This window comes from Sphaeramia orbicularis, chromosome 7, assembly GCF_902148855.1.
Source record: "Sphaeramia orbicularis chromosome 7, fSphaOr1.1, whole genome shotgun sequence".
NCBI lineage: Eukaryota > Metazoa > Chordata > Actinopteri > Kurtiformes > Apogonidae > Sphaeramia > Sphaeramia orbicularis.
The window spans coordinates 5776421-5804275 of NC_043963.1; the positions used below are offsets into that span (position 1 = coordinate 5776421).

A 27855-nucleotide genomic window follows, 5' to 3' on the forward strand; every position below is an offset into this window, starting at 1 on the left:
ATGATGGGATCCACAACAACCATGTCACATCCGTCCACTGACACATTTAGTGTTTTTGTGTCAGCTGTTATTGTTTTAGATCCACAAAACTAACATTTATGAATAAGAGGAGAATTATCAATAGTAAGTCTATAAGTTTATTACTAATAAAGTACTGGTACTGACCAGAGCATTATGGGTAATGTCACATCCGTCCACCAGCAAAAGTTTTCACATACACGTGCTATTCCAAATCCAATATTTCTGAAAATAGAGCTTCCACTGTCGAGTAATATCAGTAGTCTGTGCACAAATGGATTAGCATTATTTACACACAGTTCTATGCATTTATGACAACTTTTTTTTGACAAAAATGGCCGCTCATTTGACCCCCTAAGGAAATTTTAGCCGATAAAAATTTTTAAACTTTGATCTATTTTTTCCCAAATGTATTCACATCTATTCTGAATCACCGGCAATCTACAAACCAAATTTGATATGAATTCAACCAATAGTTTTGTTGCTAGTGTCAACAAACATACAAACAAACTGAACCAAAAACAACACCCCTTGCCTCCCCTTCAGGGGGCAGGGTCATAATAGGTGAAAACAGACAGAATCCACCGACCATCAACCAAACCAAACACTCCTGGATGTTTGAAAAACCTAAACCTGTTCTTTTTCCAGTTTATGCGACTCTTCACATGAGGTGGAAACACTTTGTCCAGGTTTTGGTCTGATCAAATGCGTGGCTCGTGTAAACACATCACATCAGATCGCTGTATTTGCTGAACGTGTAAACAGTTCTGTGAGAGTCTAAGTGAATCATTTCAGTCTGTGTTTGTGTTTTCAGAAGATGATGAGCCTGTTTACATCCACACTGAAACTACCATCACTATCTAATTTCTGGGGTTATCAGATTATTGAAGTGATCATGTAAACAGTATAATCTGATTATAATAAATCAGATTAACACACCTGGATTTATCCCCAATACTCTGATGTCTTCCTGCATGTATACAGGTTCATCTGATTCATTTAGTTCTGTTACATCTGCGCATGTGTAAAAACAAATAAAATTGTAGAAAACAGATGTTATGTAGTCAAACGTAAGCAGAAGACAGTAACAGGAAGTTTGATTCTACCATCGCTACGTACGTACGAACTCTGAATCCAATAATAGACCGGAGCGTCTAAACCAGAATTTATCAATTATCGCATTTCTTTAGTGCATGTAAACACGTCAATTATCAGATTATTCCCAGTTCTCTGTTTTTATGCTCGTGTGAATGGGCTCTGACCCGCTGCAGATCTGGGATCAGCCGGTGTTTGAATCAAAGCAGAACAGAGGAGACGAACAGAAGCAGAGGACAGATGGTGTGAGATCCACTCCTAACACCCCTCAACCGGTGTGTGTGTGTGTGCGTGTGTGTGTGCGTGTGTGTGTGTGTGTGTCAGGGCTGCAGCCAGCTGTGTTGCAGACACTGTGCGGCTGTCGCTCTTCGATCCGGCTGCAGCTCCAACATGGTTAACAGGAAGTCACTGAACTGGGCGGCCTGGTCCAACGGCCACTCGTATTTCTCCAACAGGACCTCGAACAGACCCCACGGCTTCAGGGACGAGATGTGACGCAGATCGCCTGGAGACGAGGACGCCGTCGTCAGGTTTAGGAGCAAACAGACGGAATCTGTGTCGAATAAAACAGCCCGACTCACCTCTCCTGGTGAAGTATTCTCTGGAGTACCTGCCAGACAGAGCGAAGGGCAGAGGAATGGGACCCAGCAGCTCCATGATGTGAGCCAGGTGATCTGGAAAAAATAAAAACACACTGAGTAACTTTATAAACACACAATGAATTTAATGAATGTTTTACTTTTAATTCATGGACTATATTTCCAGTTATAGTTACTGTTCTTATTGCACACATTCTGGGAGACAAACACAAGATTTGGAACGGTGGAGTGTCAGACGCTAAAGTGATGCCACGTCCGTCTGCACCATTCCTGTACGCAGTATCCTGACTGTCTGAACATGGTTGGCTGCACTCAAGCGTGGCGTTTTTACTACAGACATTTTCCCCATTTTTATGCTGCGTTCCAGGCCGATTTTTGAGCCCCTAAGTCACGACTTCAAACCACGACTCACGACTTTGTAACGCTGAAGGCAAGTCACGCCAAACCAAGGTTATTATCGTTAACAAAAACTTACAAAACGATGAAAACTACAATTGAAAAAACACTTCCATTAACTGAAATAAATAAAAACTATAATTAAAAGAAAAAAAAAACCCAAAAACTAACTGAAACTGTATTGTGTGCTTACAAAACTAACTAAAACGGATAAAAACTATGGATAAAATTCCCTTCGTTTTCATCTTTGTCAACGTCGCACTGATACGAAATTGATTTATTTCGTTCTAGCAATTTTAGCTAGCAGCACCGTACGACACTTGACGGTCCATCACTTGTGTTCACTTGTGGTTTCCAGTCGTCTTCTGGTCCCCACTCTACCTGGAAACATGGAGACTAAAGTTGGGGGAAAGCAGCAGAGTCCTGTCTGGGATTTATTTGAATACGACGGAGAAGAAGAGAAAAGATATGAAAAAACTAAAATTAATACCAAAACTAAACTAAAACTAAGCATTTAGAAAAAAACCAAGAAAACTAATAAAAACTAGCAAACCTGCTCTAAAAACGAATTAAAACTTACTAGAGAAAAAAAGTCAAACTAAGTAAAACTAAACTCAAATGAAAAATCCAAAACTTTCAGAACCTTGCACCAAACTGCCTGAGCACAAGGAATTGTGGGAGCTAGATGTGAACAAACCAGCACGGTGGACCGTAGAGAGCTTATGTTCATTTACAGTCATTTCTATCCCAGAGGTGTTTGTTCTTTGCTTATTTGAGGGAAACAGAGGAGGAAAAACGGCACATAAAGGCAAGAGAAGCTGTTCTACCTTTTATGTTATGTTATTTGTATATTTGGATACATATTTGGTATTAATTTATTCTTGTCCTAACGCTACAATAGCTGCTGATTCTGCAGAACATTTGCAGATAAATTACGTTGAAGCAATACCTTGTTTTAATAAACAATTTGCATAAACACCACATCCATGGGGGCTGCCATTGTTGTTTCATGGGCTACGTGACGTCAGAGCTCGGAACTGGGAGAACATCGACCTAGTACAAGTTCACAGGTGGGAAGTCATGGGTTTGACTGACATTCCAGTGCATTTTCACTGGTAGAAGGTTGGAAAAACACGATTTACAGGTGCCTGGAACGCAGCATTACTTCATTTTTATAGGGAGGGTCCCATGTGTACAAAGCCCACACTAGCCCATCCCAGTATTTCCATCGCCCTACCCAGTCTGTACACTTGTGAGTAGAACTTTTACAAACTGGTCGGTGGTCAGACAGAGCAACAGTATATCATGTGTCTGAGAAGCTGTTTGGAGCATCTGAGTACAGCTCATGACATTCCCATCCAGTTTTAAAAGTCTGTTTTTAGAGTTTCTTAGTGTAGTTCCAGTGTCCCTGTACGTCAGCGTCCTGTTCTATGTGAATCAACACCAGCTGAATGTGTGAGGATGTCAGGTTCTGTTCTCTGTTCCAGTCCTGTGGTCTGGATGCAGATCAGTCTAACAATAGAAGTGGGCGGGACTTTCACTGGAGGAGAACTCAACGAATTCAATACATTCAAGCTGACAGACGGAGGCAGAGGTGCAGTCAGAGTGTGTTTGGATGGTTTACCTTCGTCTCTGGTGTAATCTTCACCTGAATGAGGCTCAAACAGATAATCCCCCGTCGCCAGCTCGAAGGCCTGAAACACAAACATCCATTCATCGGTCGGATGGTAGCTTTTCTTTGTTGTAACTTGTGTTTATTGTGGATTTTTTGTCTCTGCTTAAAGATGTGGGAGACTTTCATCACCAATTATTCATCAAATCTGTAAAACCTCAGTCATATCCTCAGTATCATGAATCTGTCAGTCTTTCTGTGATTACTCACCTGAATCTCTTGCATTACGGTGAATAGTTTCAAAGTGTCATTCACCATAAACAAACCATTTGTTTACAAACAGAGCCAGGAGGTAACTCGGGCATCTTTTGGAACTTTGTTGCGACGTGCATTGTGGCTGTGCATCCATATGATATTATATGGCTGCAACAAACACGATGCGGAAACGGCCGAAATGCGGAAACAGCTGGAGGGAATCGGAGCAAGCGGAGCTCCGCCTGGCAGCGGCAGCTCCAAGAAACATGAGGTGGAAACGACTGGAGCTCCACTTCCCTTCAGCGATTCCTGCATTTCAGTCGTTTCCACATAGTGTTTGTTGCAGCCATATAATATCATATGGCTGCACTGCCGCTGCCGCTGTCAGGCGGCTGCGCGAACCTCCGCTTCCCACAATGCACGTCGCGACAAAATTCTGAAGATGCCCAAGTTACCTCCCGGTTCTGTTTGTAAATAAATGGTTTGTTTATGGTGGATGGTACTTCGAAACTGTTCACCATGAAGGAAGAGATTCAGGTGAGTAATCACAGAAAGACTTACGGATTCGAGATACTGAGGATATGACTGAGGTTTAACAGATCTGATGAAAAATTGGTCACAAAAGTCTCCCGCACCTTTAAAGATCTAAACAACTGCCAGCGATCACAAGCAGGTTCAACTTCAGAAACACAGAAAATCTAAATTTATACTCCAAATAAAAAATCTAATCTAACCCGCAAAAGACAAAGTAGTCAGATACACACCCAGATACAGAGGCTGTGGCTTTCACAAATGAAAGTATGAAACGTTCACATGTCGACTAACTTCAGTGGGTTCTTGCTGCTAGGTTTCAGATCTATCTGAAAAAGTTACTGATATAATCAAAACCTCTTTTTTATTTTAAGCTCATGTCATCACAGAGGGAATGAGCAGCAGCTGTGGATCACCCAGATCTGACCCACAGGTTATTGAGCTTTTTATCCAGAAAAAAAACCCACTGATTTTCAACCTAGTTTTTGACCCATAACCCAGTAAAGACACAGTCTGTAAATGGGTGCTTCTATGAAACTGGTCCTAAAAACAGGACAGAGAGGCTAAACATTCAAAACAGATGTAGACGAATGTCATGAAGCAAGTTTGGAAGCACTTTGGGTCTATACGTTTTTATATTATTTTACATTATTTTTATACAAAAATCTGTATATAACACGGATAAAAAAGACCCGAAAGTTACGTGCTACTATTTTTTAAAATATCTCTTTATTCTCCCACAGGTACATTTTGGGAATTGAACTAATTATTCAAGGTAGAGTGTTTCACAAAAATGACCGCTGTTGTAAAATAATTTGCAATTTATATGTGTTTAAATGGGCAGATTCTGCATGTAACGCAAGTGGACACGATGGGTTCCACACCAAATCTGGAATGGGACTGAGATCGATGAAAAACCCACGTGTGGATTAGAAAAACCACTAGGATCGACACATTTAACACAGTGTCTATATTTAGAGTCTATATAAGACCATTTACAGACATGTTTTCACATCTAATGCACACCTAGGTAGCTTTAATGTCCATATTTGGGTCCTTTTTGGACGCAATATTTGATTAAAAATTCATTAATTATGGGATGGCTCAGAGCAAGAGTGTAATTTTTTTTGCGTTTATCTGAGGTCATCATTAGGTCCATCCTGAGGGGAAATATGTCTACATTTACCTTTTATTATTGGGTCTAAAAAGCTGGAAAAGTGCCAGATACCAAAATAAACCCAGTTTCATAGAAGCACCCATATATATATATATATATATATATATATATATATATATATATATATATATATATATATATATATATATATATATACACCACACACACACACACACACACACACACACACAGGGTGTCCCGTAAGTCTCCATGCATAGGAAAAATAAACATTTCTTGACATAAACCATTTTTATTTATATAATATGCTCTATATATGACTGCCATTTTGTCGGGAACACATTTCAATGCGTGTCCTCCACTGCTGAAGAACTATAAAGAAGAAATACATGTTAGAACCATATGTATTATGTCTCCTATGTATGGAGACTTATGGGACACCCTGTATATATATATATATATATATATATATATATATATATATATATATATATATGTATATATGTATATATATATATATATATATATATATATATATATATATATATATATGTATATATGTATATATGTATATATATATATATATATATATATATATATATATATATATATATATTTAAGTCAATCACCACTTTTGACTGGATATGGGAGGATCAGATGTGGTCTGATACGGTGATATCGTGATACTGGTGCTCTGATCGGCTGTAGGTCTGTCAAATTTCACCCAGAGACACTTTGGTCTGAGCCTGTTGATAAAACCACTTGGAACCACCATGACTCTCATCCCGTTCCTCATGTGATCAGACACAATAAAACCCAGAGCGTAAATGCTGATTCAACAGGCCGCAGTTCAATCCTCCTTTCAGAGCTTATGTTTGGTTCTGGTCGTAGCCCACTGGGGAAGTCAAATAAATCACTGTGTGAAGGGGATAAATGTTGTCCCAGTGGAGATAAAAATAATTCAGCAGAGACAGAGATTTATAGATGGAAATCCCCCTCATGACCCCCAGCAAATCACACATAGGATGTACAGTCCTGAGGAAAAGTCCAACGTTCTGTCTGTTGGTTTGTTACAGTTCTAATCCAAACTCAAAACCATCTGTTTAGGACCGCTTTCTCTTTGTATGGTCCAAAATATATATATATATTTAACCTGCCTTTTAGTTTTTACTCTACGTTTTAGCACATAACATTGTTGGTTGTTATAATGTAAGTTAACAATTAACTGTTACCTGCGGCAACACCATCAGGAATGTACTTTGTTTCTATTTTTTACCCACATTTTGGTTCTATAATGTAAATACTGTCAAATGAGTTTATTCCAATTTGGAATCAGCCTAATTTGTTCCATGTTTTGGCTTGAAGTCTAAGGACAGGAGTGAGTATTTAAAACGCCATTATGTTCAGTTATTTGATGATGAGAATGGCAGTGGGATTAATTATGTTTTTCTTCTTTCCACTCCTTTTCAAATGTAAATGAATGATTTCAGGATTGTGAATTTGCATGTATTCTGTAAATACTTGAAATAAACAAATAAAATGAAAAAAAAAAGAAAAAAATTGCTTGTTTTATACTCTTCTTGTTAACTGTTCGATGTATTTGAGTGCCAAGAAAGTTGCCTATAAATAAAATGTGTCATCATTATTATTATTATTATTATTATTGTTATTATTAATGTCCACATCAAGGTTCTAATAGTTTTGGATTTTTCATTCTAGTTTAGTTTTATTTAGTTTTGACTTCATTTTCTCTAATTCAGTTAGTTTTAATTCATTTTTAGAGCAGGGTTGCGAGTTTTTATTAGTTTTCATTTTTTTCTAAATGCTTAGTTTTAGTTTAGTTTTAGTATCAGTTTTAGTTATGTCGTATCTTTTCTCTTCTTCTCCGTCGTATTCAAATAAATCCCAGACAGGACTCTGCTGCTTTCTCCCAACTTACCGTACTGTATGGTGCCACTAGCTAAAACTGCTAGGGTGAAATAAATCGCTTTCGTATCAATCTGACATTGACAAAGACGAAAACGAAGGGAATTTTACCCATTATTTTTACACGTTTATGTTAGTTTTGTAAGTACACAACACAGTTTCAGTTAGTTATCATTTTTTTCTTTTAATTATAGTTTTTATTTATTTCAGTTAACGAAAACGTTTTTACAATTCTAGTTTTTGTCATTTCGTCAGTTTTCGTTAACGATAATAACCTTGGTCCACACATATTAGGGATGCAAATGATTGATTAACCCATTCAGCATTAGTCGACTGACCTTATTGATCGATTAACGATTAATTGATGAGCAGCGATTTTCCTGAGAATCTGAATTTCTCTGTCAATAGGGTCTATAAGAATAAAAGCTAAATATTGTTTATATACTTCATAACAAAATCATGCCATATTCCTTAATGACTGATTTATTGAACCATTGGATACAGAACAGACAATGACATTTATGGAGTAGAACTAAAGAAATTCAATAGAGAAATTCAATAAAATAAATGGATCTGAAGAGGGGCAGTTTAGATGAAATAGGTATTTCTGACTTTGCATCACTGACATGATGGAGCGACATTTCAGGTTTGATTCAATATATGTCAGATGTTTCTAATTGTGCTGCTTCTTCTCATGGGGTCAAAGGTCACATTAAATAGTGACTTTAACTTTTACACACATTTAGTTCAGTTTTTTTGTGTTTCTTTTAAGGCTGTGCACATATTTCCTGTACTTCCTTGTTATATTTGAAGAAAAAAGCATAAAAAAAACATGTATGATCATATCAACCCTGGAAAACAAAAATAAAAGTGGACTCAGACTTTTCCACGGGACTGTATGAGTGTGTAGTTGTGTGTTTTTGTGAGTCTGTGTGTTACCATGCAGGCGGTGCTCCAGATGTCGGCCGGTGGTCCGTACTCGGCTCCGATCAGAACCTCCACGGCTCGGTACTGTCGGGTCTGGATGTCCTCCGTGAAGTGTTTGTGCTGAAAGACCAGAGAAAGGAGGCGTGTGATTGGTCGGGAGAAGACAGGTGATTACAGAGTCATGTGATCGGACAGGAAGAGGAAGAGGAGGAGCTTACCACCCAGCATGCATTGCCTAAATCCGCTATCTTCACTTTGAGTTTGTCTGCGTTTTGAGGATCCAGAGGACTGAGGACGAAGTCTGACGCACAGAACACTGAAGGAAACACAAACCACAGAAGAAGAGTGTCATGCTGCCTGTAACGTGTGTTGTGTTATTTATTTATTTGTGTGTGTGTGTGTTTTTTCACCGTCTCGACTGCTCGAATATCCCGACTGTGTAGAAAGTGCTGACTCGGACGTCGCTGACATCACGGAGCTGGAAAATCCCGACAGGCCGGAGGCGGGGCTAGAGAAGCGTCCGGGGGCGTGGCCGTTACACCTGTCCTCCAACCAGGACGAGGTGGACTCCGGGCTGGCCTTGGAATTGTTGCCGTTGACGACGTGGGAGGCTGAAGTCGTAACGATAAATATTAATGACGGAGTTTATCTAGGATGTCTTAGACCAGTGGTTCCAACCTTTTTTGGCTCGTGATTCCACCCCAGACATTCAAAACAGAGACTTTTTTTTTTTGCTGTAATTAATTTGTTTTGATCATGTAATAGTTTGCTATACTATGTTGCAAATAAAGGTTCATTTTAGAGGACATTTAGTCTATATAATGTATATTATTATGGACGCAGGCAGTAAATCCAGGTGTAGATTACTGCACAAAGAGAGAATTTGATTTTTCTCTGTCACGATATGTACAGTCAGTCCAGCTGGGATTTACAAAACTGATAATTAATACTGAGCAAACAAGAACTCAAACTATGCAACTATGCAGCATCTGAAACCGACCACAATGAACATTTGACAGATAAACAGAACCACAGTGCTTCAATTTCAGACTCACAGTTTGTCTTTTACGTATGTGATTGTCTCTGTCAACTCACCATATATTTTTATTAGTAAGTTCTGTTTTTGTTTTGTTTTTTTAATTTTACCAATTACTGGAAATTTCAGGTGACCCCATTTGAATTCCAGGCAACCCCACATGGGGTCCTGACCCCAAGGTTGAAAAACACTGTTTTAGACGTTAAAGAGCGACGCAGTTCGGACTCACGGTTTGTGTCAAGGTCGTCTGGATTCGTTGGGCCGTCCTCCTCCTCCATCCTCTGAAGAAAACGACAAAAAACACACAGACTGAACAACAATGATACAAACACATCAAAACATACAAGAATCTGGTCCTGCTTCTGTTATTTCCAGGGTTGTGTAGTAACGCCGTACTAATACTTCACTAATGTACTCAAGTATGTTTGGGAGTACTTTCTATTAGGGATGTCTGCATCATTGACAGTTAAATATCCAAATAACTTCCATCTTTTTTTTTTGGAATAACACTGATTTTAAACCTTTCAATAATTATCTCATCCTCATTTGTTGTCAAACTGCTGGTCCTCGGCCCTTTGTTCCTGGACGCTGCTTTTGGACCAAATCATGACCATAAACTAGTACCAGTGAATTCTTTATGTCTAATCGTGCAAAATTCATTGCATGCTGTGTTGAGAAATATGAGGTTTAAATTTATGTGTCGCCTGAATCATTCAGAAAATACTGTAATTTTGTTGCTGACTAATCCTTTGTATAGTGTTGTACATTACACATCTCTGCTCTGGAAACACTGGTATGACTGCCTCTTGAAAGCATAGAGGGTTTTTTTTATTGTGTTTTTTTTTATTGCGTTTGTATTCATCTGTTTGCTTTTTAAGGTGGAGCATGAGTCTGTAATAAAGCCTATCTGTCTGTCTGTCTGTCTGTCTGTCTGTCTGTCTGTCTATCTGTCTATCTATCTATCTATCTATCTATCCATCCATCCATCCAAACCTGTTGACATCAACATTATTCAACCTATTTCTAAATCGCTCCTATTTCAGCTTTTTTTTTAATGTGTTGCAGCTTGAATGTGGAAAATGGATGGAGATTTACCAAAGAAATGAACTGAAATGTGTTTACACCGTATACAAAGAAATGCAACTCCTTTTTTTTTATTTTTAAAACTAACGCTGCTTCTTCTTTTTTTAATTGAGATTTCCATGTTGGACATCAGTAGATTTTTAATTATGAGGAGGACATTTACCTGAATGTCCACCAGTCTTTCTTCTAAAAGCCTTTGCTGTCGTTTTGCTTTTCTCTTCATCTTCTTCCTCTTGTTTTTTGACAGTTTACCAGCCTGCGCACACACACAAACAGCATGAGGACACAGAGAAAATCCCAAAAAATATCAATATCTATATTAAACTAAAGGTGACAGTAACTCAGACCTGGTTAGAGCAACTTCATGCAACATGTGACCAACATTTGACTACATCTTTTTTATTTTATTTTTTTTACTGATTCTGAATAAAACATTTGAACAGTTACAAAAACACACAGCCTGGTCATAAAAAGTCCCACACTTTTGTATTTTGCTGAACAGCCTTTAACTTCGATTACAGCCTTTAATACACTGATGAAATGTTACAGTTCTTATATCTTATTAGTTTTAGTCCAGATCTTCTATGGATGACGAAAGTCTGATCACTGTGTAAATTCTTCATCACATCCATAGATCCTCGATGTGGTTCAGGTCTGGACTCTGTGGTGTCCAACCCCCCTGTAAAATGATGCTCCTGAGCTACTCTTAAACAATCTGATCCTGATGAAACCTGGTGTTGTCATTTTGGAATATGAAGGTGTCATCAGCATAGAGAGAAACTCACTGATGTGGTTCGAACAAGCTACATTTTGAAAATACACAATTCAAAAGTCCAAACCCCTTTCTTCAGACTTCCCCCCAAAGCCATGCCTCCAGCGTACTGGAACGTGCAGTACTTGTTTCCTAGGGTTCACGAGAGCTGCACGGCATCAATTCACCCGCCCCTCCGTGGATCCGTGCGTACCTCTGAATTCAGGTCTGTTCATCAGTATATTAGATTAGAAGTTGGACTTTTCACTTGTTATTTTGATACGTGTTCTAAGTAATCTGGGGCTAGTAAGAACAGCTGATTGCAGCACGACTGATATCAGGCTAGCTGCCCACTAAAGTTTGTTTTGAACGCTGTAATCTGTGCATTTCACTATTATGTTTGTCGGCAGAACAGCCCCAATTCATACCTATCTGGTTAATGTTACATTTCCTTGTGATTTATGTTAGTGACAAAACACTTTGCCAGTGAACTTTACATCCTAATATAGCTAATATAGCCAAGCTCTGGCTTCGTTTCCTGAACAAGTGCTCTAAGCCTCTGAGAACGTGTGATTCGTGCACGAAGAGGGGTACTCACAGAGGGGGGAGGGACAAATGACAGTTGAATTTGATAGACATATCACCGTTCAATCATTTCGATGGGCCGATTAAAATGATTGGATGGTGTTTTTTCAGTCCTGTCCGTTCCACAGGTGACTAAAATTTTTATTTTTGTGTTAGAGGGTTTAATTAACTGGTTGCATTCGGGGTGTGAAGGGGATTTTAAGCAATATAGTAAAAAAATGCTCCAGGAAAACATCTCTGACCCTACACCTTTAAAGGGTTAAAGAACTGAAACCCATTAATCACTGACTGTAGTGATTATCCAATGGATGGAAGTAAACTATTGGCTCTCCAGTTCCATCCAGGTGGAGACATTTTATTAACTAGGCTGTGTATATTACTATTATTAACTCCAGTAATTAGTTGTCAAAAGATCTGGTTCAACAGTTCTGTAAATAAACATCTAATTGGTAGATATGATTATATTTATAAATGCATTACAGGTCCTTAAATAAATATGAAAATGTATTTGGACTAAACTACTTTTAATGTGGTTTAATTTGACATCTGTCCATGTGTTACTGATACGTTACCTCCACACAGAGGTCAAATATCTTTAAAAAAAATAATTTAATACTGACAAACCTCAATTCTTCAATAGAATTTAACCATTAAACATAAAAATACCCCTGCACTTCATTCAGAAAATTACTAATACAGATAAAGCAAAGGCAGGAAATTAACTCTTACATTGCTCAACCACAGACACACACGAATAACAATCTATTGAACATAAAATCAACCTTTGTTTATATTTTTACCAAGCGGTCTGGCACATTTTACTGTAGCGTAACAATGAACCAATGAGAACACAGCAGGCGTCACACCTGGACACTTACCTGGACGTCCCTGGGAGCCGTGCTAACTAGAGAGAGACATGTAGAGGTAGACAGACAGAGAGAGAGAGAGAGAGAGAGAGAGAGAGAGAGAGAGAGAGAGAGAGAGAGAGAGAGAGAGAGACAGGAAGAAAACATGAGAAACAGAAAAACAAGAGAAGTAAAGATGGAAACAAAGAGGACAGACAGGTAGACAGACAGTTAAACGGACAGACGTGTAAACGGACAGACAGGGAAACAGACAGACAGGTAGACAGATGGGTAAACAAACAAGTGGGAAAACAGACAGACAGATAAACAGACAGACAGGTTAATAAGCAGGTAAATAGAAAAACAGCCTTAGAGAAAGACAGGAAGACGACAGTTGTCAGATGAAAACCACAGCTCCCAGTTCCACTCCAGTCATTCCAACAACAACAAAAAAGTCCCAAAATGAGCCGTTCATGTATTTTTTCAAATAGCATTAAGTATTAAAAAATGTTTTTTTGACTTCTCTGAGCTTTTCTACTGCAAATAAAAGCGTCAACCAATCACGTTGTACAGCAGCTGTTTGGGTCTTACCTGTTTGATAAGACTAGAGTCAGAGGACGATCATCCTCTTATGCAGCACGATATTGAGGAAAACTGACACTGCGATTTTTTTAACCCTCTAATATATATATCGCAATATGAAAAAATACTTAGGAGGATATAATAGCTGTGTGGTGTCGATGTAAATGGTGAAACAAATTAGTTATGTTTCCTCTCACTGTGGCAACAATTGCAAGACACTGTCGCCACAGAACACGTGTTTCAGTTTCATCCTTCTTGTAGCCGAAATAATTCCAGATAACTGCCGTTGCTTTACATTTTTGGCACCAAGTCTTCGTTTACGGTGATTTTCTCTTGTTCGTTGCTCATTTTACAATATTGTTACCAGTGACTCACTCCAAACTGATTAAGAACGATTGTGATTGGTGGATGGCTGTGTGCAGTGTGTGTCAGGTACCCTTGAAATTAGATGAGAACACATCAAGCTCATTTTCCTCCTACATTGCAGGACCTGCAGTGTGACTATTGCGCACACATACATCGCGATGACGATGCTCAAACAATATATTGTGCTGCCCTAATAGTTTTTCTTCTTCTTCTCCAGAACCAAAATGAAAATATTCCTTAACATTTCCACAAACCACCTGATCATCCTCACCAGCACACATTTCCAACACACACACAGTAAAATCACACACCCGTCCACATCCAGAGTTGTGTAACTGACCAATCATACGTCTCCTCCTCACCTGAGGAACCAGAAGGGGGCGGGGCTCCGGCTCTCTGCCAGACGGTGGCCTCGGCCGCCAACCTCCTGACGTAAACGTCGTCCGCGTCCAATAGGATGTTCTCAGGTTTAATGTCCGTGTGGATGATTTTACATTTGGTGTGGAGGTAGTCCAGACCCTGCAGCACCTGGACCGGACAGACGGACGGACATCAGACAAGTAACGCACACCTGAGGCCATCAACACCACTATACATGTGTATGTGTGTGTGTGTGTGTGTGTGTGTTACCTGTCTGATGATGGCCTTCACACACACCAGAGGAAGTCCCATATAGTTGGACTTGATGATCCATTTTAACAGCTGATGACCCAGAACCTCCAACACCATACAGACATCTGGGAACAGCTGAGGAAACTACTGACGGACTGACGGACAGTACAGGTAGGAATCACAGCCTTAATACACTAACCTCAGTTCTTTTAACTATTGCTTGTTTGTTTCCTGATCTGAGTAAATGTTTGTCATACCTTTAGTCTTTATGGTCTTACAAGTGTTGTCTCTTAAAAGCTCAAAAGCTACAAATTCCATGTACATTCCATTAGCTTCATTCTTTTCAATTTAGCAAAGCCTATGTGTTAAATAAATAACAAAATACACTGTATTTCCTCAAACAGTATGCAACCCTTTATTTCTCGCAGAAAGTACCAGGCTTTTATGTGAAAATAGGACCAGTGTCTCTGGTATCAAGAATCAATAAGTTGAATTTGTGAGGTTGTCAGGTTCTGTCAAGAGATCAGTCTCCCAATAGAAGTGGGCGGTACTTTCACTGGAGGAGAACTGAACTAATTCAGCCGAAGTCCATATATGACTTCTATCAGTGATCAATAGGAACTAGACTGATATCTGTAACCATTTACATGTTATAAACCATCAAAATACAGACCATTATAAGAAAAGGCACATTTGTAATATTTCAGAGATTTGTAAAAAATTCAAAAATCAGAATTTCTCAAAACTGTGAACAAACTTTGTAGGCACTGTTTCTAGGAAGATGCATATAACGTTTGAAATGAATACGATCAGTAGTTTGGTCAGAGACGAGGATGACGGTGGACAGTGCCTTCACAGTAGCTCATGGCTTATCAGCCGGTGACCTAAACATTCTGATTTTGATCTGCTGACGTTTGTGATGTTACATGTAAAACACTGCACTTTTCAACAAATATAACACTTCCTTAACCACAACAAAATAAAAGTCCTCTAGTATTTCTGTGAATAGAAACTCCTAATTGTTCAACAGGACTGTTACTGTTTTGTGTTGTTGAACTTGTTGGTCGTGGCTCAGGAGGTAGAGTTTGTCCTCCAATAGCTGAAGGGTTGGCGGTTCGAATCCCGCTCTGTCTTAGTCATGTGCCATTTTGTCCTTGGGCAAGACACTGCACCCACTTGCCTCCAGCGTCACTCACACTGGTGTATGAATGCGTATTCATTCATGTTTGGCAGCCACGCTTCCGTACGAACGTAGTTTACCACCGCCAGAATGTGACAAAACACTTCACTAGAATTACAGATTCTATGGACTTTATGAAACTTAGTGAACTCAATTGACAGCACATTCTCTGACAACAAATGCAAGTTTCTAGATTTGAAGACTGGTTCATTTTTGTTCATATCTGCTTTGACTACAGCTTGTAACTGAAGCCAAGTATTTGAGGAAATATAATATAACGAAAAGAAATACCATTTACAGAGCAATATCACTTTTTTTTTTCTTTTTTACAAATGGCATCGTGCCTACAATATAAAGTCTGCTGCTTTATATCATTACAAAAAATACTGGAACAAATCCTGTAGTGTGTAGGATTCTTGGAACCTTTACGCTGTAGAACTGCCCACATTTCAACACATTCCAAGTGAAACTATTCTAATCAAGGATGCATTTTTACCAGAAAGCAGCACACAGTGAATGGTACAATAACACATGACTAAATCCAGTTATTTCTTGCAATTCTTGGGTTCAAGTGAAAGCAGTCTCTTATTTTCTGGCTTTTCCTTAAACCTAGTAAATGATAAATGACCAGAGTGCAGTAGGTTTAATCAGCAGTTATAGCCTTTTCCCCATTGGTTTCCGAACATTCACTAGTTCACCTACTGTTTTTGGTTAAAGCTTGGAACATTCTAGGTTCTGGACAAATTCATTCTTGACCTCCATGCTCTGAAAGGTTAAAAATGAGCTCCACAAACTGGACCGGTGCCACTTCCATGTTGGTAAAGAAGACGTATCCGTAACAGTCGTAAGATTTACTCCTCAGTGTATTGAAATGTGGAATAATATAAATGATCCCCAACAGTTCCAGGCATTTTTTTTGACACTTGATAGTACCTTAGCTGTTCAGCCAGTGTCATAAAAGTACTGAAACACTGAAATTTGGTACCTGCCCTGTCTACAATAAATCAAGACGTCCGTGTAACTGAAGAAGAAGAATTACCTTGAAAAGGCAAAAAAGCAGGAATTCTATATTTATTCCCGGCGTTGTGGTTCTACTTTCAGAGATTTGGAAAACTGAGATGAAACGATGCACGTAGGAATGAACAGAGTCTAAGTTTCGTGCTCTTCAACATAGACGCACTTTTCATGTCCAAGTGTTTCCATAAATATAGTGATATTTGACACCATACATATTTGTAGAGGAAGAAATAGGATGCATTCATGTACCGGCAGACAGACAGACAGACAGACAGGTAAAGGATACGAACTCCGTTGACTCCAGAGATCTTGAAGTCGTCGATCAGCTGGACGATGGTTTCCCTGTGTGGATCGGAGGGGTCACTGTCCCTCACCTGGACAAACACATTAAACCACATTACATTGTTAATACTGATTTTAATACTGACAATAAGTCTTCTGTTCTTGGAATTGTCTGTATCTCCTCAAAACTGCTAGTTTATAAGATACCTGTGTCCTTTGCAAAAGGAATGTTTACTCTCAGGTCAGTTCTTCAATTCTGCATTTTCCAACATTTCCCTGTGATCTACATAAACTGTAAATGCTCTGCTTGGGTCTGAATTCTTCATTAATTCAACTTAGCTTCAAATTAGCTTGAAACTTTTCAGGATTAAACTGGGCCTGATTTGAGAAAAAAACATCCAAAACTGGCTCAGACTGACAGTTGAATTCCTTGAATCTTGATTGTAAAATGGTTGAAAAAAAATTGTAACTGTTTTTCAGAGCGTCAGAAAAACATGAAAAAAAAAAATCTGAAAGAAGCAAAATTTGCAAAAATAAAAATTTGCGACGCTGATGAAACTTTTGGCCACGATTGTGCATTTTGTTTTAGTTTCAATAATTGTGCTGAAGTGACTAAAATACCAAAATTTAAAGGACTGATATTTAGCTTTTTTAAAATGGAATTCTTCATTTTCCAACATTTCCCTGTGGTCGCCATAAACTGTAAATGCTCTGCTTGGGTTTGAATTCTTCATTCATTCAACTCCACAGGTCCATCTTCAACCCTATTTCTGAGTAATGACACCAGAAAGGTGGTTTGGAGCGCTGGCCCTTTAAATGCAAGAGACACTTCACTTCAGGCCCTGCCCCCTCCAGCTTGCTGACTGTGTTACTCTGTCCCGTTCAACCAACAACTGAATACTTGAGGCAATGGGCTCCAAGTTTGGACATATTTTCAGTCTGGACTACAACCGCTGCTGCTGACAAACAATTATGTCGTACTCAGAGAAATGTTCGTCTGAAGTCTGGACCTTATATGTGCAAATGTCGTGATGGAACAAGTTATAGACATGACACACCAAAAAGGAATTAAAGCAGGTTGTAGAAATCCACTGGATTTTTGCCCAAATGAATATAAAGGTAGTTCTGCAGCAGCTGGAGGGTTCAAATTCAAACTGTATGAACTATTAGGGTCCAAATACACAAAGAAATGAACCACAGACTAAGAAAAGTGGGTTTAGACAAACATGAGCCTTTTAAGGTGAGTGTTTGCGTAATTCATATAGGCTACATGTATTCATTCAGTACACCTCTGTAACAGGGATGAGGGATCCTACACCTTTTCCCACATCTGGGATGCTGTCCTCCATGGGATGCCAGGCAACAGGGGGCAGAATCGTCCCCTGTACCTGGCAAACCTGGATAAAACAGCTGGCAGTGAAATGTCACAGTAACATCAACTGAAAAAAGAAAAAAGAAAAGAAAAGGAAATCTTTATAGGTATACCTCCGTACTGTATTGAAGGCCCTGAACCAAAACAGTTCGGTACAAACGACTGCACCGTTCCACCCCCAGTCATCACACCTTCATCTGTTTATAAAGCCTCTTCATCAGGTTCATGTTTGTTGTGTGTTGTCAGACTCACACATCTCAGCAGCTTTATCTCATCCAGTGCCGTCTCGGTGTAATGTGGAGCGCTCTTCACCACCTTCAGTGCAACAAAACGCTTCTTCCTAAACAAACATTAACAAAAACACTGTCAGACACAAATACTGGTTGATGAATGAATGAATGAAGGAATGACGCTCATACCAGATTTTCTCCCTTTATGCTGTTCTACATTAGTACAGACCAATCAGACACTACATTCAGACACTGACAGGTAAAGTGGTGTTAATGTTGATTATCTCCTTCCAGTGGGACCTGTCAGTGGGTGGATATATTAGTCACCAAGTGAACCTGTTGACTTCCAATTTGATGTGTTAGAAACAGCAAAATGTTCAAGAGTACCAGTAGAGACAGAAATTGTTATGAAATCAGTGGGTCGGAGCATCTCCAGAGTTTGTTGTTCATTTCCAGTATGAAGTGGTTCGAATCCACCAAAAATATCGAAAGAACAGCTACTGAATCTAAGCCAATCAGCATCTGTAGGAGCAGAACATTAATACTGTTAAGGATTTTTTGTGTTTGTTGATTGGAAGCTCCAAAGATGAGTTCAGGAGGCACTTGGTCTCAGTTCAAGAATTTATTGGGGGGGGCTGAAAAGTCCATAGCCTGACTAAGAAGGAGTTCTTCCACAGCAATGAAACTTGGCATACATTAAATTCAACCTCTCCTGATACTACCTGCATGGTTTCCTTCCAGATAAACCCACATTGGATAAATAATTTAGGACTTTGAAAAGTAGTAACGGAGACATTTGGTGAACCATCCATGGCACCGTGGTCTTATCAAATGTCTGCAGAAAAAGGGCTTAGCCCCCCCCCAAGGACATTCATGCTGACATGGCTGCTGTAGGGGCTGATGCTCCAGCTTTATAGACTGTGCAAAACTGGGAAGAGGAATTCAAGAGGGGTAGGGAGAATGAGGGAGGGGTGAAAAGCAAGCATTTTCATGAAATGTCTGTAGCACTACTTTTCCAAGTCCTAAATTATTTATCCAATGTGGGTTTATCTGGAAGGAAACCCTGCAGTTAGTATCAGGAAAGGTTGAATTTAATGTATGCACAGTTTCATTGCTGTGGAAGAACTCCTTAGTCAGGCTATGAACTTTTCAGCCCCCCCTTCGTATAAAGGTCAACACTGGTCTCTCTGGAAAAGAGCTCTTGCAGGAACTCGAGACAAAGAGCGGTTGACAATTATCTTCTTTGATGACTCCACTCCGAACAATAGGTTGGACTTTTTGCAATGTCATCTGACTCCGTCTTCTGATTGGACCTCATCTATTGACTTGAGTAGCCAACCTTCAGTCCACATGTTGTTACTGGGATGTGCTACGCAAAGTGTCATGACTGTTGTTAGAGACGTGTCTCTATTGGAATGCAAGGTCTCAGCTTCTGTAGCCACAACATCTCCTTCAGAACTGACCCTGAATCTTATCAGTACCAGCGTCCATGAGTTTACTGGGAGACAAGCGTCATCAGTAGAGAAATACATGAAGTTACTGTGACATTTTAGAGCGGCTCAGAGCAACACTGTATTTATTCTATAATTATTCTTCAATACTATCTCTCTAATATTGTGTAGGTTCTTCTATTTCTGCTAAAACAGCTCTGAACCAAGGCCTGGACTCCACCAGACCACTGCAGGTGTGTGTGGTATCTGGACCAAGACTTTACAGCAGATCCATGAAGTTCTGGAAGTTGTAAAATGGGAGGGATTGGACTTGAGGCGGCCATGGCTCAGATGGTAGAGCGGGTCGTCCAATAACTGAAGGGCTGGCAGTTTGAATCCCACTCATGTGCTATTGTGTCCATGGGCAAAACACTTCACCCTCCTGGCCTCCAGTGCTGCTACTCACACTGGTGTATAAATGCATATGAATGTTCGGTGGTGGTCGGCGCAAATTGGCAGCCACGCTTCTGTCAGTCTGCCCCAGGGCAGCTGTGGATACAAATGTAGTTTACCACCACCAGAGGGGGAATGTGAGAGCGGATGAATAATGGATCCTCTGTGCGCTTTGAGTATGTGTTCGTAGAAAAGCACTACATCAATCTAATCCATTATTATTGTTTATCTGGTACGTCCCACAGATGCTCAGTGGTCCAGAGATGTGGACGTCCTTCCTTAGTCCATGTTTGGTCGGTACTAACTAACGCAGACCAGGAACAAACAACAAGACCTGCAGTTGTGGAGATGCTCTGACCCAGTCGTCACCGTTAAAATATGGACCAAAGTCACTCAGTTCCTTATGTTGATCATTTTGCTGCTTCGATGCCTGAATGTTCTCTTGCTGCCTAATATATCCAACCCGGTGAATACTTTATTACATGTTTTGACCTTGACTCTCCCTGAAGTTTTATGTTCATTTCCAGATTAATAAGTTTTTTTTTTATTATCTCATAAATACTAACACTTCCCTCCCCAGGCTGTTAGATTTGTCCAAAGCTTATCATCGTTATCGAGTTAAATTTGATCATAATCCAGTTTTAAGATTGTTTTTAATCACCCAACCATTTTCTACAGTACATTTCAAAGCTAAGAGAAAAGATTTGTGCTCAGATCCATGGATTGGTATTAAAACCTTCATAATCTTCTCATCAGATCACCCAGTCTTTTGTGTACATGTTTGTGTTTTGTGTGTGTTCGTCGTACTGTAAATCCCAGCAGAGCCAAACTGTAGAAAAATGTCCCCATCCGAGTTTCCTGACCACGTGGTACCTGCCGTTAAATAAGTCACCTATCTTCACGGGGTAGTAACCACCTTTGAACACAACAAACACAAAACCACTGAGTCCAATAAAAACACTGATTATTGATCATGATCACATTTTATCGAAGTGCTCTGGATAAAATCTTACCTTTACAATAATCCGACGGGTCCTCCTGCTCTTCATCATCTGAGCCAAGCAGCTGAGCGGGGGGTGGGGTAAAGTCCGGAGGGGGCGGGCTGAGGGTGGGAGGGGGTGTGGTCAGCTGAGGGGCGGCCAATGACATCATGGGAGGCAAACCGATGGAAGGGGGAAGCGAGTCGAAGGAGTGGAGGAATGAGGAGGCAGAGGAAGAGCAGAGAGGGGAGTAGAGGTGGGAGGAGACACTGGAGGTGAACGTCACGGAGTTCAACAAGAAAGGATCCGGGTGGGAGGGGCTTAAAGGGGGAGTGGGTGGGGCTTTGGCAGGATGATGGGCAAAGAATGACGGCGACTCGGAGGCACTGTGGCTGAAACTGTGTGGAGACTTGGAAGGATCTGATTCATGATGGGAAAGACGCAGGATGGCGTTTTCAAGAGTTCTGTGGGGGAACCTCGAGGGATTCTGGGAAATATTTTGGTTGCCATTCGGCGGTGACTGGCTGTGGGCGGGGCTTTGAGAATCGTTAAGAGGCGACTGGCTGAAAACCTGACGAGTCGCCGTCAAGGGGGGAGTTTGGGGCCCGTTTTCAGGAGGTGGTGATGGGGTTTTTACCGTGTGGTGGCGGGGGCTGGAGGTCTGGTCGGAGGTGGTGGTGGTGGCGGCGACGTGCTCAGGGGGGGGAGAGGGTGAGGGAGGCTGGGGGGCGGTCTGTGCGGGCGTTTTGGTTGGTAACGTAGGGGAGCGAGGGGGGCTGTGTCCGGGCATCGTGCTTTCATGTGGATCTTGTGGCTGTGTTGAAGTTTTTGTGGGCGATGCTTGTGGTGAGTTGTCGGGGGTCAGCCTGGGGGGGGCGGTCTGAGGAGGCGTCTGCAGGTGGCTGCTGTCAGCGTTCAGACTCTGAAGTTCACAGATGTCCTCAGACCTGGAACAGAAGAGAAGAAGTCACACTAAGAGTCTGTGTCACTCTGATATTTACTTTCAAACTCTGAAAACCTGATCACGCTCATACATCGATGTAGTTTATCGTCTCCATAGCAACGACTCTGCACTTCCATCCTCATCACTGGCTTTTCTACACTTGTTGTACATAGATATAATCTGTAGCTGGATATGCAGTGACTGTGAACTTCTGGGCCAATACAGATGCAATATTTAATCCTTAAAGTGAACCTGTGCGGGACATGTTTACGACACTGAATGTGTTTTGTGTTACTTATAAGCAAGAGGCGCAGAGTCAGTAAAAAATAAAAATAAAAAATCACCATAAATGAACCACACTGGACCTTTATGGGCACTGGCTGATAATGTATCATCTTAGACTGGTATCTGCTGCACGGGGTCAGTGACCAGTCCATCACAGCCCAGGTAATCGGACAAATCAACGAGTCTGCGTCACTACCGGTGTTGAAACAGCCCATGAAGGAGGAAACATGTCGCTGACCATGAATGACTGACGGAGCAGTGATATGCACACTTGACAACAGGTTATGATGTAAGCTACCAGACAGAACTGCTAGTATTATATGTGATCTTTTGAAACAGCTAGCAATGAAAATTCACTACAGGTACCCTTTAAAGACCTCAAATGATTTTAGTGGCGACTTTCAGATGAAATTTTCTCCACATTGAACCTTTCCAAACTGATTTATCACCATTTATTAGAATATCATCCACTCTATTTTGCATTTTTTCAGTGAAAATCTGGTATTTTCCCATATTTTATCTACTGATTACATTGCTGTTCATGAAAACCCAACACCTGACTTATACAGTCATGTAGTGGGTCATGTGCAATAATTACCTCAACCAGGAGGTTTTGTGATCACTTTGCTCTGTGTGTTTGCGTGTTTGTTTGTTTGTTAGCAAGATAACTCAAAAAGTTATGGACAGATTTTCATGAAATCTTCAGGAAATGTTGATACTGGCACAAGGAAGAAATGATTAAATTTTGGTGGTGATCTGGGGGGGGGGGGGGCAGATTTGTCTGGGCGGAGGTCTGCGCTCTCCGAGTGCTTTACTTGTTTGCATTATTTTTGCATGGTCTAAATCACTCTTGCACTTTTTATTACCTTTTAACATATTTCAATATATTTTTTACATCTTTGCATTTTTTAATTGCCCTGTGTATATTTGATTCTGTTTGTCTTTTTACTCTCCTCTGCACCGAAAAGTCTTGAGCCCTAATTTCGTCGCATTTTATACTGTGTATGATTGTGCAGTATCTATCTATCTATCTACAGGGGTTGGACAAAATAATGGAAACACCTTCACCTCAAGATGATAATGCCCCAATCCATACAGCTAGAATTGTTAAAGAATGGCATGAGGAACATTCTAATGAAGTTGAGGATCTCGTATGGCCGGCACAGTCCCCAGACCTCAACATTATTGAGCATTTATGGTCAGTTTTAGAGATTCAAGTAAGACGTCGATTTCCACCGCCATCGTCTCTAAAAGAGTTGGAGGGTATTCTAACTGAAGAATGGCTTAAAATTCCTTTGGAAACAATTCACAAGTTGTATGAATCAATACCTCGGAGAATTGAGGCTGTAATTGCCGCAAAAGGCGGACCTACACCATATTAAATTATATTTTGTTGATTTTTTTAAGGTGTTTCCATTATTTTGTCCAACCCCTGTATCTATCTATCTATCTATCTATCTATCTATCTGAGTAGATTCAAAGGTTATTACATCAAAACAAAGAAAACAGATCTGACTCGGGTCAAATTGACTCATCTTGGCCAAATAACTGTAGCAGAGCATCTCAAAAACCGACAGGTCTTGGTATGTGTTCATGTACCTTCCAAAAGCAGTCTAAGGAAGGACAACTGGCTCTCAAAACGAGTAGGCCTAAGTATTTATAACTAAAACCTTTTGTACATGACTTGAATGTTGTTGACAGTTGTGAATGTCAGTATGACATTTAACGCCTTTCAAACTTCCCTAAAACATAAATGGATCCAAATAAACCATATGTTTATCTTCACTGGGGTCATTGTATCTGAACTGTCCAAACACTTTCTGAAGAGTTGTTCTTGACCTCATGCATCCAGTCAATGTGTTTCACCAGGAAACATCAACACGGATCTGACACACACACACACAGACTCAGCTGCTATCTGACTCATGTACATTGTTGAGGTTTGCCTGAGCTGCACTGAAATAGACCGATGAGTGTGTGTGGGATCATGATTCAGTCTGTTTCTATTATTGGAGCTGAGTCTCTCTGGGCCGAGCTCCAAACCTACTTGTGTGCCGGGGCAGCAGGTAGCTTAGCTCACGTGGTGGAAGCAGAGGGAAGCCATTAGCCTAGCCTGAAGCGTGGGTCGGTTATATGTTTATGTTGTTCGCCAACATCATCGCATTGACCTGCAGTGGGTTCAGCTGACACCTCAGACTGCGTTATATTACATGACAGCAATCGACCATTTGAAACAGCTGCTCATGTGAGGGTCAGCGGTTTGAAGATGAAGCTATGTTTATTTATTATACAATTATTCATTTAGAACATTAATATATACCCTACAGAGGCCCTTCTGCAGTTGGAGGAGGGGTTTAAAAAAAATCAAACTAACATAAATACACGTTAAAAGGAAACACAATGAAACCTTCTAACATATGTTGCAGCGGAGCGTTAATAAAAAATAATACCTACTAATCAGAGAGGTAGAAATAGATATAAATACAGATATGAATGACTCATATGGTGGGCTAAAAGTTGGAAAAAGGGTCAAATTAATTGTTGGCTTAAGATGTAAGGTAACTTCTGTAAAAAGTAATGTATAATTAGACACTTTTAAATAATTACATGTACTTTAAGTATCATGTGCATGAGGGGCTGTTCATTCTATCTTTTTTTTAGGGCAACAGTTACTAGATTACTAGAAAGCAAGAAGAATAAGAAGTGAAGCTTGGACTTGGAGGAGAAATTAAAGTCTTGTTAAATTCCTTTAGGCTTATTGTAAAATGAAATTTAAAAAAGTACAAGTCTGTAATGCAGTAAAAACAGCTTTTGTCAGAATTTGCATTAAACTAGCGGGGATTATAAATAACAGACAGCAGTAAATAAATAAATGTTCTTTTCCAATATCCATCAGATCTTGCTTTAAGTGAAGGACTGTTTGTTGATTTATTTCACCTGACTTAAAAACACAGCAGTAGCCATAAACATGTGAATATCTGATCAGACAATCACACTAGTTTATAGTCCACATAAGCTGAATTGAATGTGTCGGTAACAGGATACGTATCTGATTCCACTCTGAGGTCAGAGGGGTTTAGAACTTACGACCCTCACAGTGTCCAACCACTGGTCTCGGACCTCCCTGATAGTACTATCACCCCTTACAGTCCATTAATCAAAATAATAATCATGGTCTTAAAGTATTATTAGTATCATAAAGAGGAAAATCTAGAGGAAAACACTGTGGAATCTCTCAGCCAACAGTCACAGCTCTGTTTCTGTATCTGATCAATATAAATGTGTAACTCTGCATCTCAGCCTTCCACAATGAAACAAAGAGATGAACTGAAGTGGTTTTTGAGAATGAAACTCTGCCAACAGGCCACAAATCACTATCCAACACACACACACACACACACACACACACTACTTAATATAGCCTGAGTGTGTGTAGGAGGTCAGCGCTCAGTCTGCTCTTGGTCTCTGCTATTTCTTACCGGTTCTCTTCTGCTTTGACTCTTCGGTGCTTCTTGCCTCTCCTACGGTTCTTCTTATTGGGTCCGGCCGGGTTCCCAGGACCGGCACCAACCGCTGCTGCAAGGAAGGGAAACAAACAAACAAACAAAAAAAACAACACAAAAAAATCTGAAATATTTCCACTCATATTCACTAATGACTTCATGAAACCCAAGCTCTTCTAGCAGCTCATTAACATGACATTCAACCAATTTGCACCAGACTGTATATAAAAACAAAGTATAATATTGCCAAACATGTATCATTATTATGAGTATGATGAGTATTATTATGAGTATTATGTGTAATATTAGGAGTATTATGATGAGCCACCATTTCCTGGTGTCATGTGCACAAACTGCATTCACGCTGCAAAATTAAACTAAAACTAAATTAGTCTTCTTCACTGGAAAAGAGCTTCTGGTTAAACATATTTAGTGACATCTTATGTGACATAAACTGGCACTTTTATCTTTCATTTGAGGTGAGCATCATTAACATAAACCTTGCAGGTTACAAACAAAACCATATCAAATGAGCAACAACAGCTGAAGTAAACATGAGAAATGCATTTTGAATGTGTCAAACCTAGGTTTGTTTCCTTTAAATACAAGTCACACAAGTCCTTAATTATGAGAATTCACATTTAATTAGAGTCATAATAAATAAATAAGTCAACAAACAAAATAATATGCAACTTATCAGGTTTTTCTTTGACACTGATGCTGTTAACATAACTTCAGTGAATTAAATCTAGTTCGTTTCACCTGGTGGATCTATTATTTATTTGTTTTCATGTAAAATGTTATTAATGGTTGGGGTGAGCATCATTAACATAAACCTTACAGGTTACACACAAAAACATATCAAATGAGCAACAACAGCTGAAGTAAACACGAGAAATGCATTTTCAAAGTGTCAAATCCAGGTCTTTTTCCTTTAAATACATGTTACATTAGTCCTTAATTATGAGAATTCACCATTTAATTAGAGTCATAATAAAATAAATAAGTCAACATACAAAATAATATACAACTTATCAGGGTTTTTTTTTTTTTTTTTTTTTTGACACTGATGTTAACCTAACTTCAGTGAATTAAATCCAGTTAGTTTCACCTGGTGGATGTATTATTTCTTTGTTTTCATGTAAAATGTTCTTCATGGTTGTTATTAAATGTGCCATGCTGTGTGGTTCATGTGCAGCAGTCACAGGCTGGTACCGTTAGCATTAGCATGTTAGCTCCAGACTCTAACATCATATTATTAGACTCCCAGCCAACAAACAGCACTGACAGCTGCACCACGACACCGACCCGGGTCACAGGCACCTTACCTATCAACATCCTGACTCCCAGTCCTCGAACCGAACCGAGCCGATGCGGTCTATTCCAGCCGGGATAAGTAACGGATTTTGTGCAGCTAGCAGGTTAGCCGCCGCTGTCCGGTTGAACTCCGCCGCAGACGGGCGGTGCAACCCGGAGACAGTCCGGCTGAGAGCGGTTCCGACGGTCCCCTACGTATCCCGGGTCAGAACGGGTCGGTGCGGTGCAGCGTGGTGAGCATGAGCCCGTGGCCTGTCAGTTAGCCCGGTTAGCCCCGTTAGATAACAGCTGACGGTCTGCTGTCAGTTAGCCTGTTAGCCTGTTAGCTCCGGCGGCAGCTCCACAGACACAACGGCGGCTCGTCTCCGCGGTCCGGTCCGGTCTGTAACGGTTCTGTAGCGGCTCTGGACCGGGTCCGCTCGTTTATTCTGGGTGTGTTTAACGTGTCGCTTCGGTCCTACCGTTCATGGTCTCAACAGCTGCTGACAGTCTGACACCGGACACCGGCG

General features: G+C 40.2%; 1 protein-coding gene across 2 annotated transcripts; it reads right to left on the minus strand.

Moving 5' to 3' along the window:
* Positions 1 to 346: 346 nt before the first annotated feature.
* Positions 347 to 27855, minus strand: LOC115422144 (SRSF protein kinase 3-like). 2 transcript variants are annotated; one of them, XM_030138242.1, is made up of 17 exons: positions 27358 to 27855; positions 26006 to 26099; positions 21332 to 22245; positions 21126 to 21234; positions 18458 to 18545; positions 16838 to 16925; positions 14373 to 14479; positions 14105 to 14270; positions 12828 to 12853; positions 10777 to 10869; positions 9760 to 9811; positions 8905 to 9105; positions 8713 to 8810; positions 8507 to 8614; positions 3733 to 3802; positions 1695 to 1787; positions 347 to 1618 (listed from the first exon to the last, which is right to left on the minus strand). In XM_030138242.1, exons 1-17 carry the CDS (start codon positions 27365 to 27367, stop codon positions 1434 to 1436), a joined length of 2502 nt encoding a protein of 833 aa, XP_029994102.1. In that variant the 5' UTR covers positions 27368 to 27855; the 3' UTR covers positions 347 to 1433. The 2 variants fall into 2 exon arrangements, with proteins under 2 accessions (XP_029994102.1, XP_029994101.1); XM_030138241.1 differs by having other exon boundaries at positions 26006 to 26102.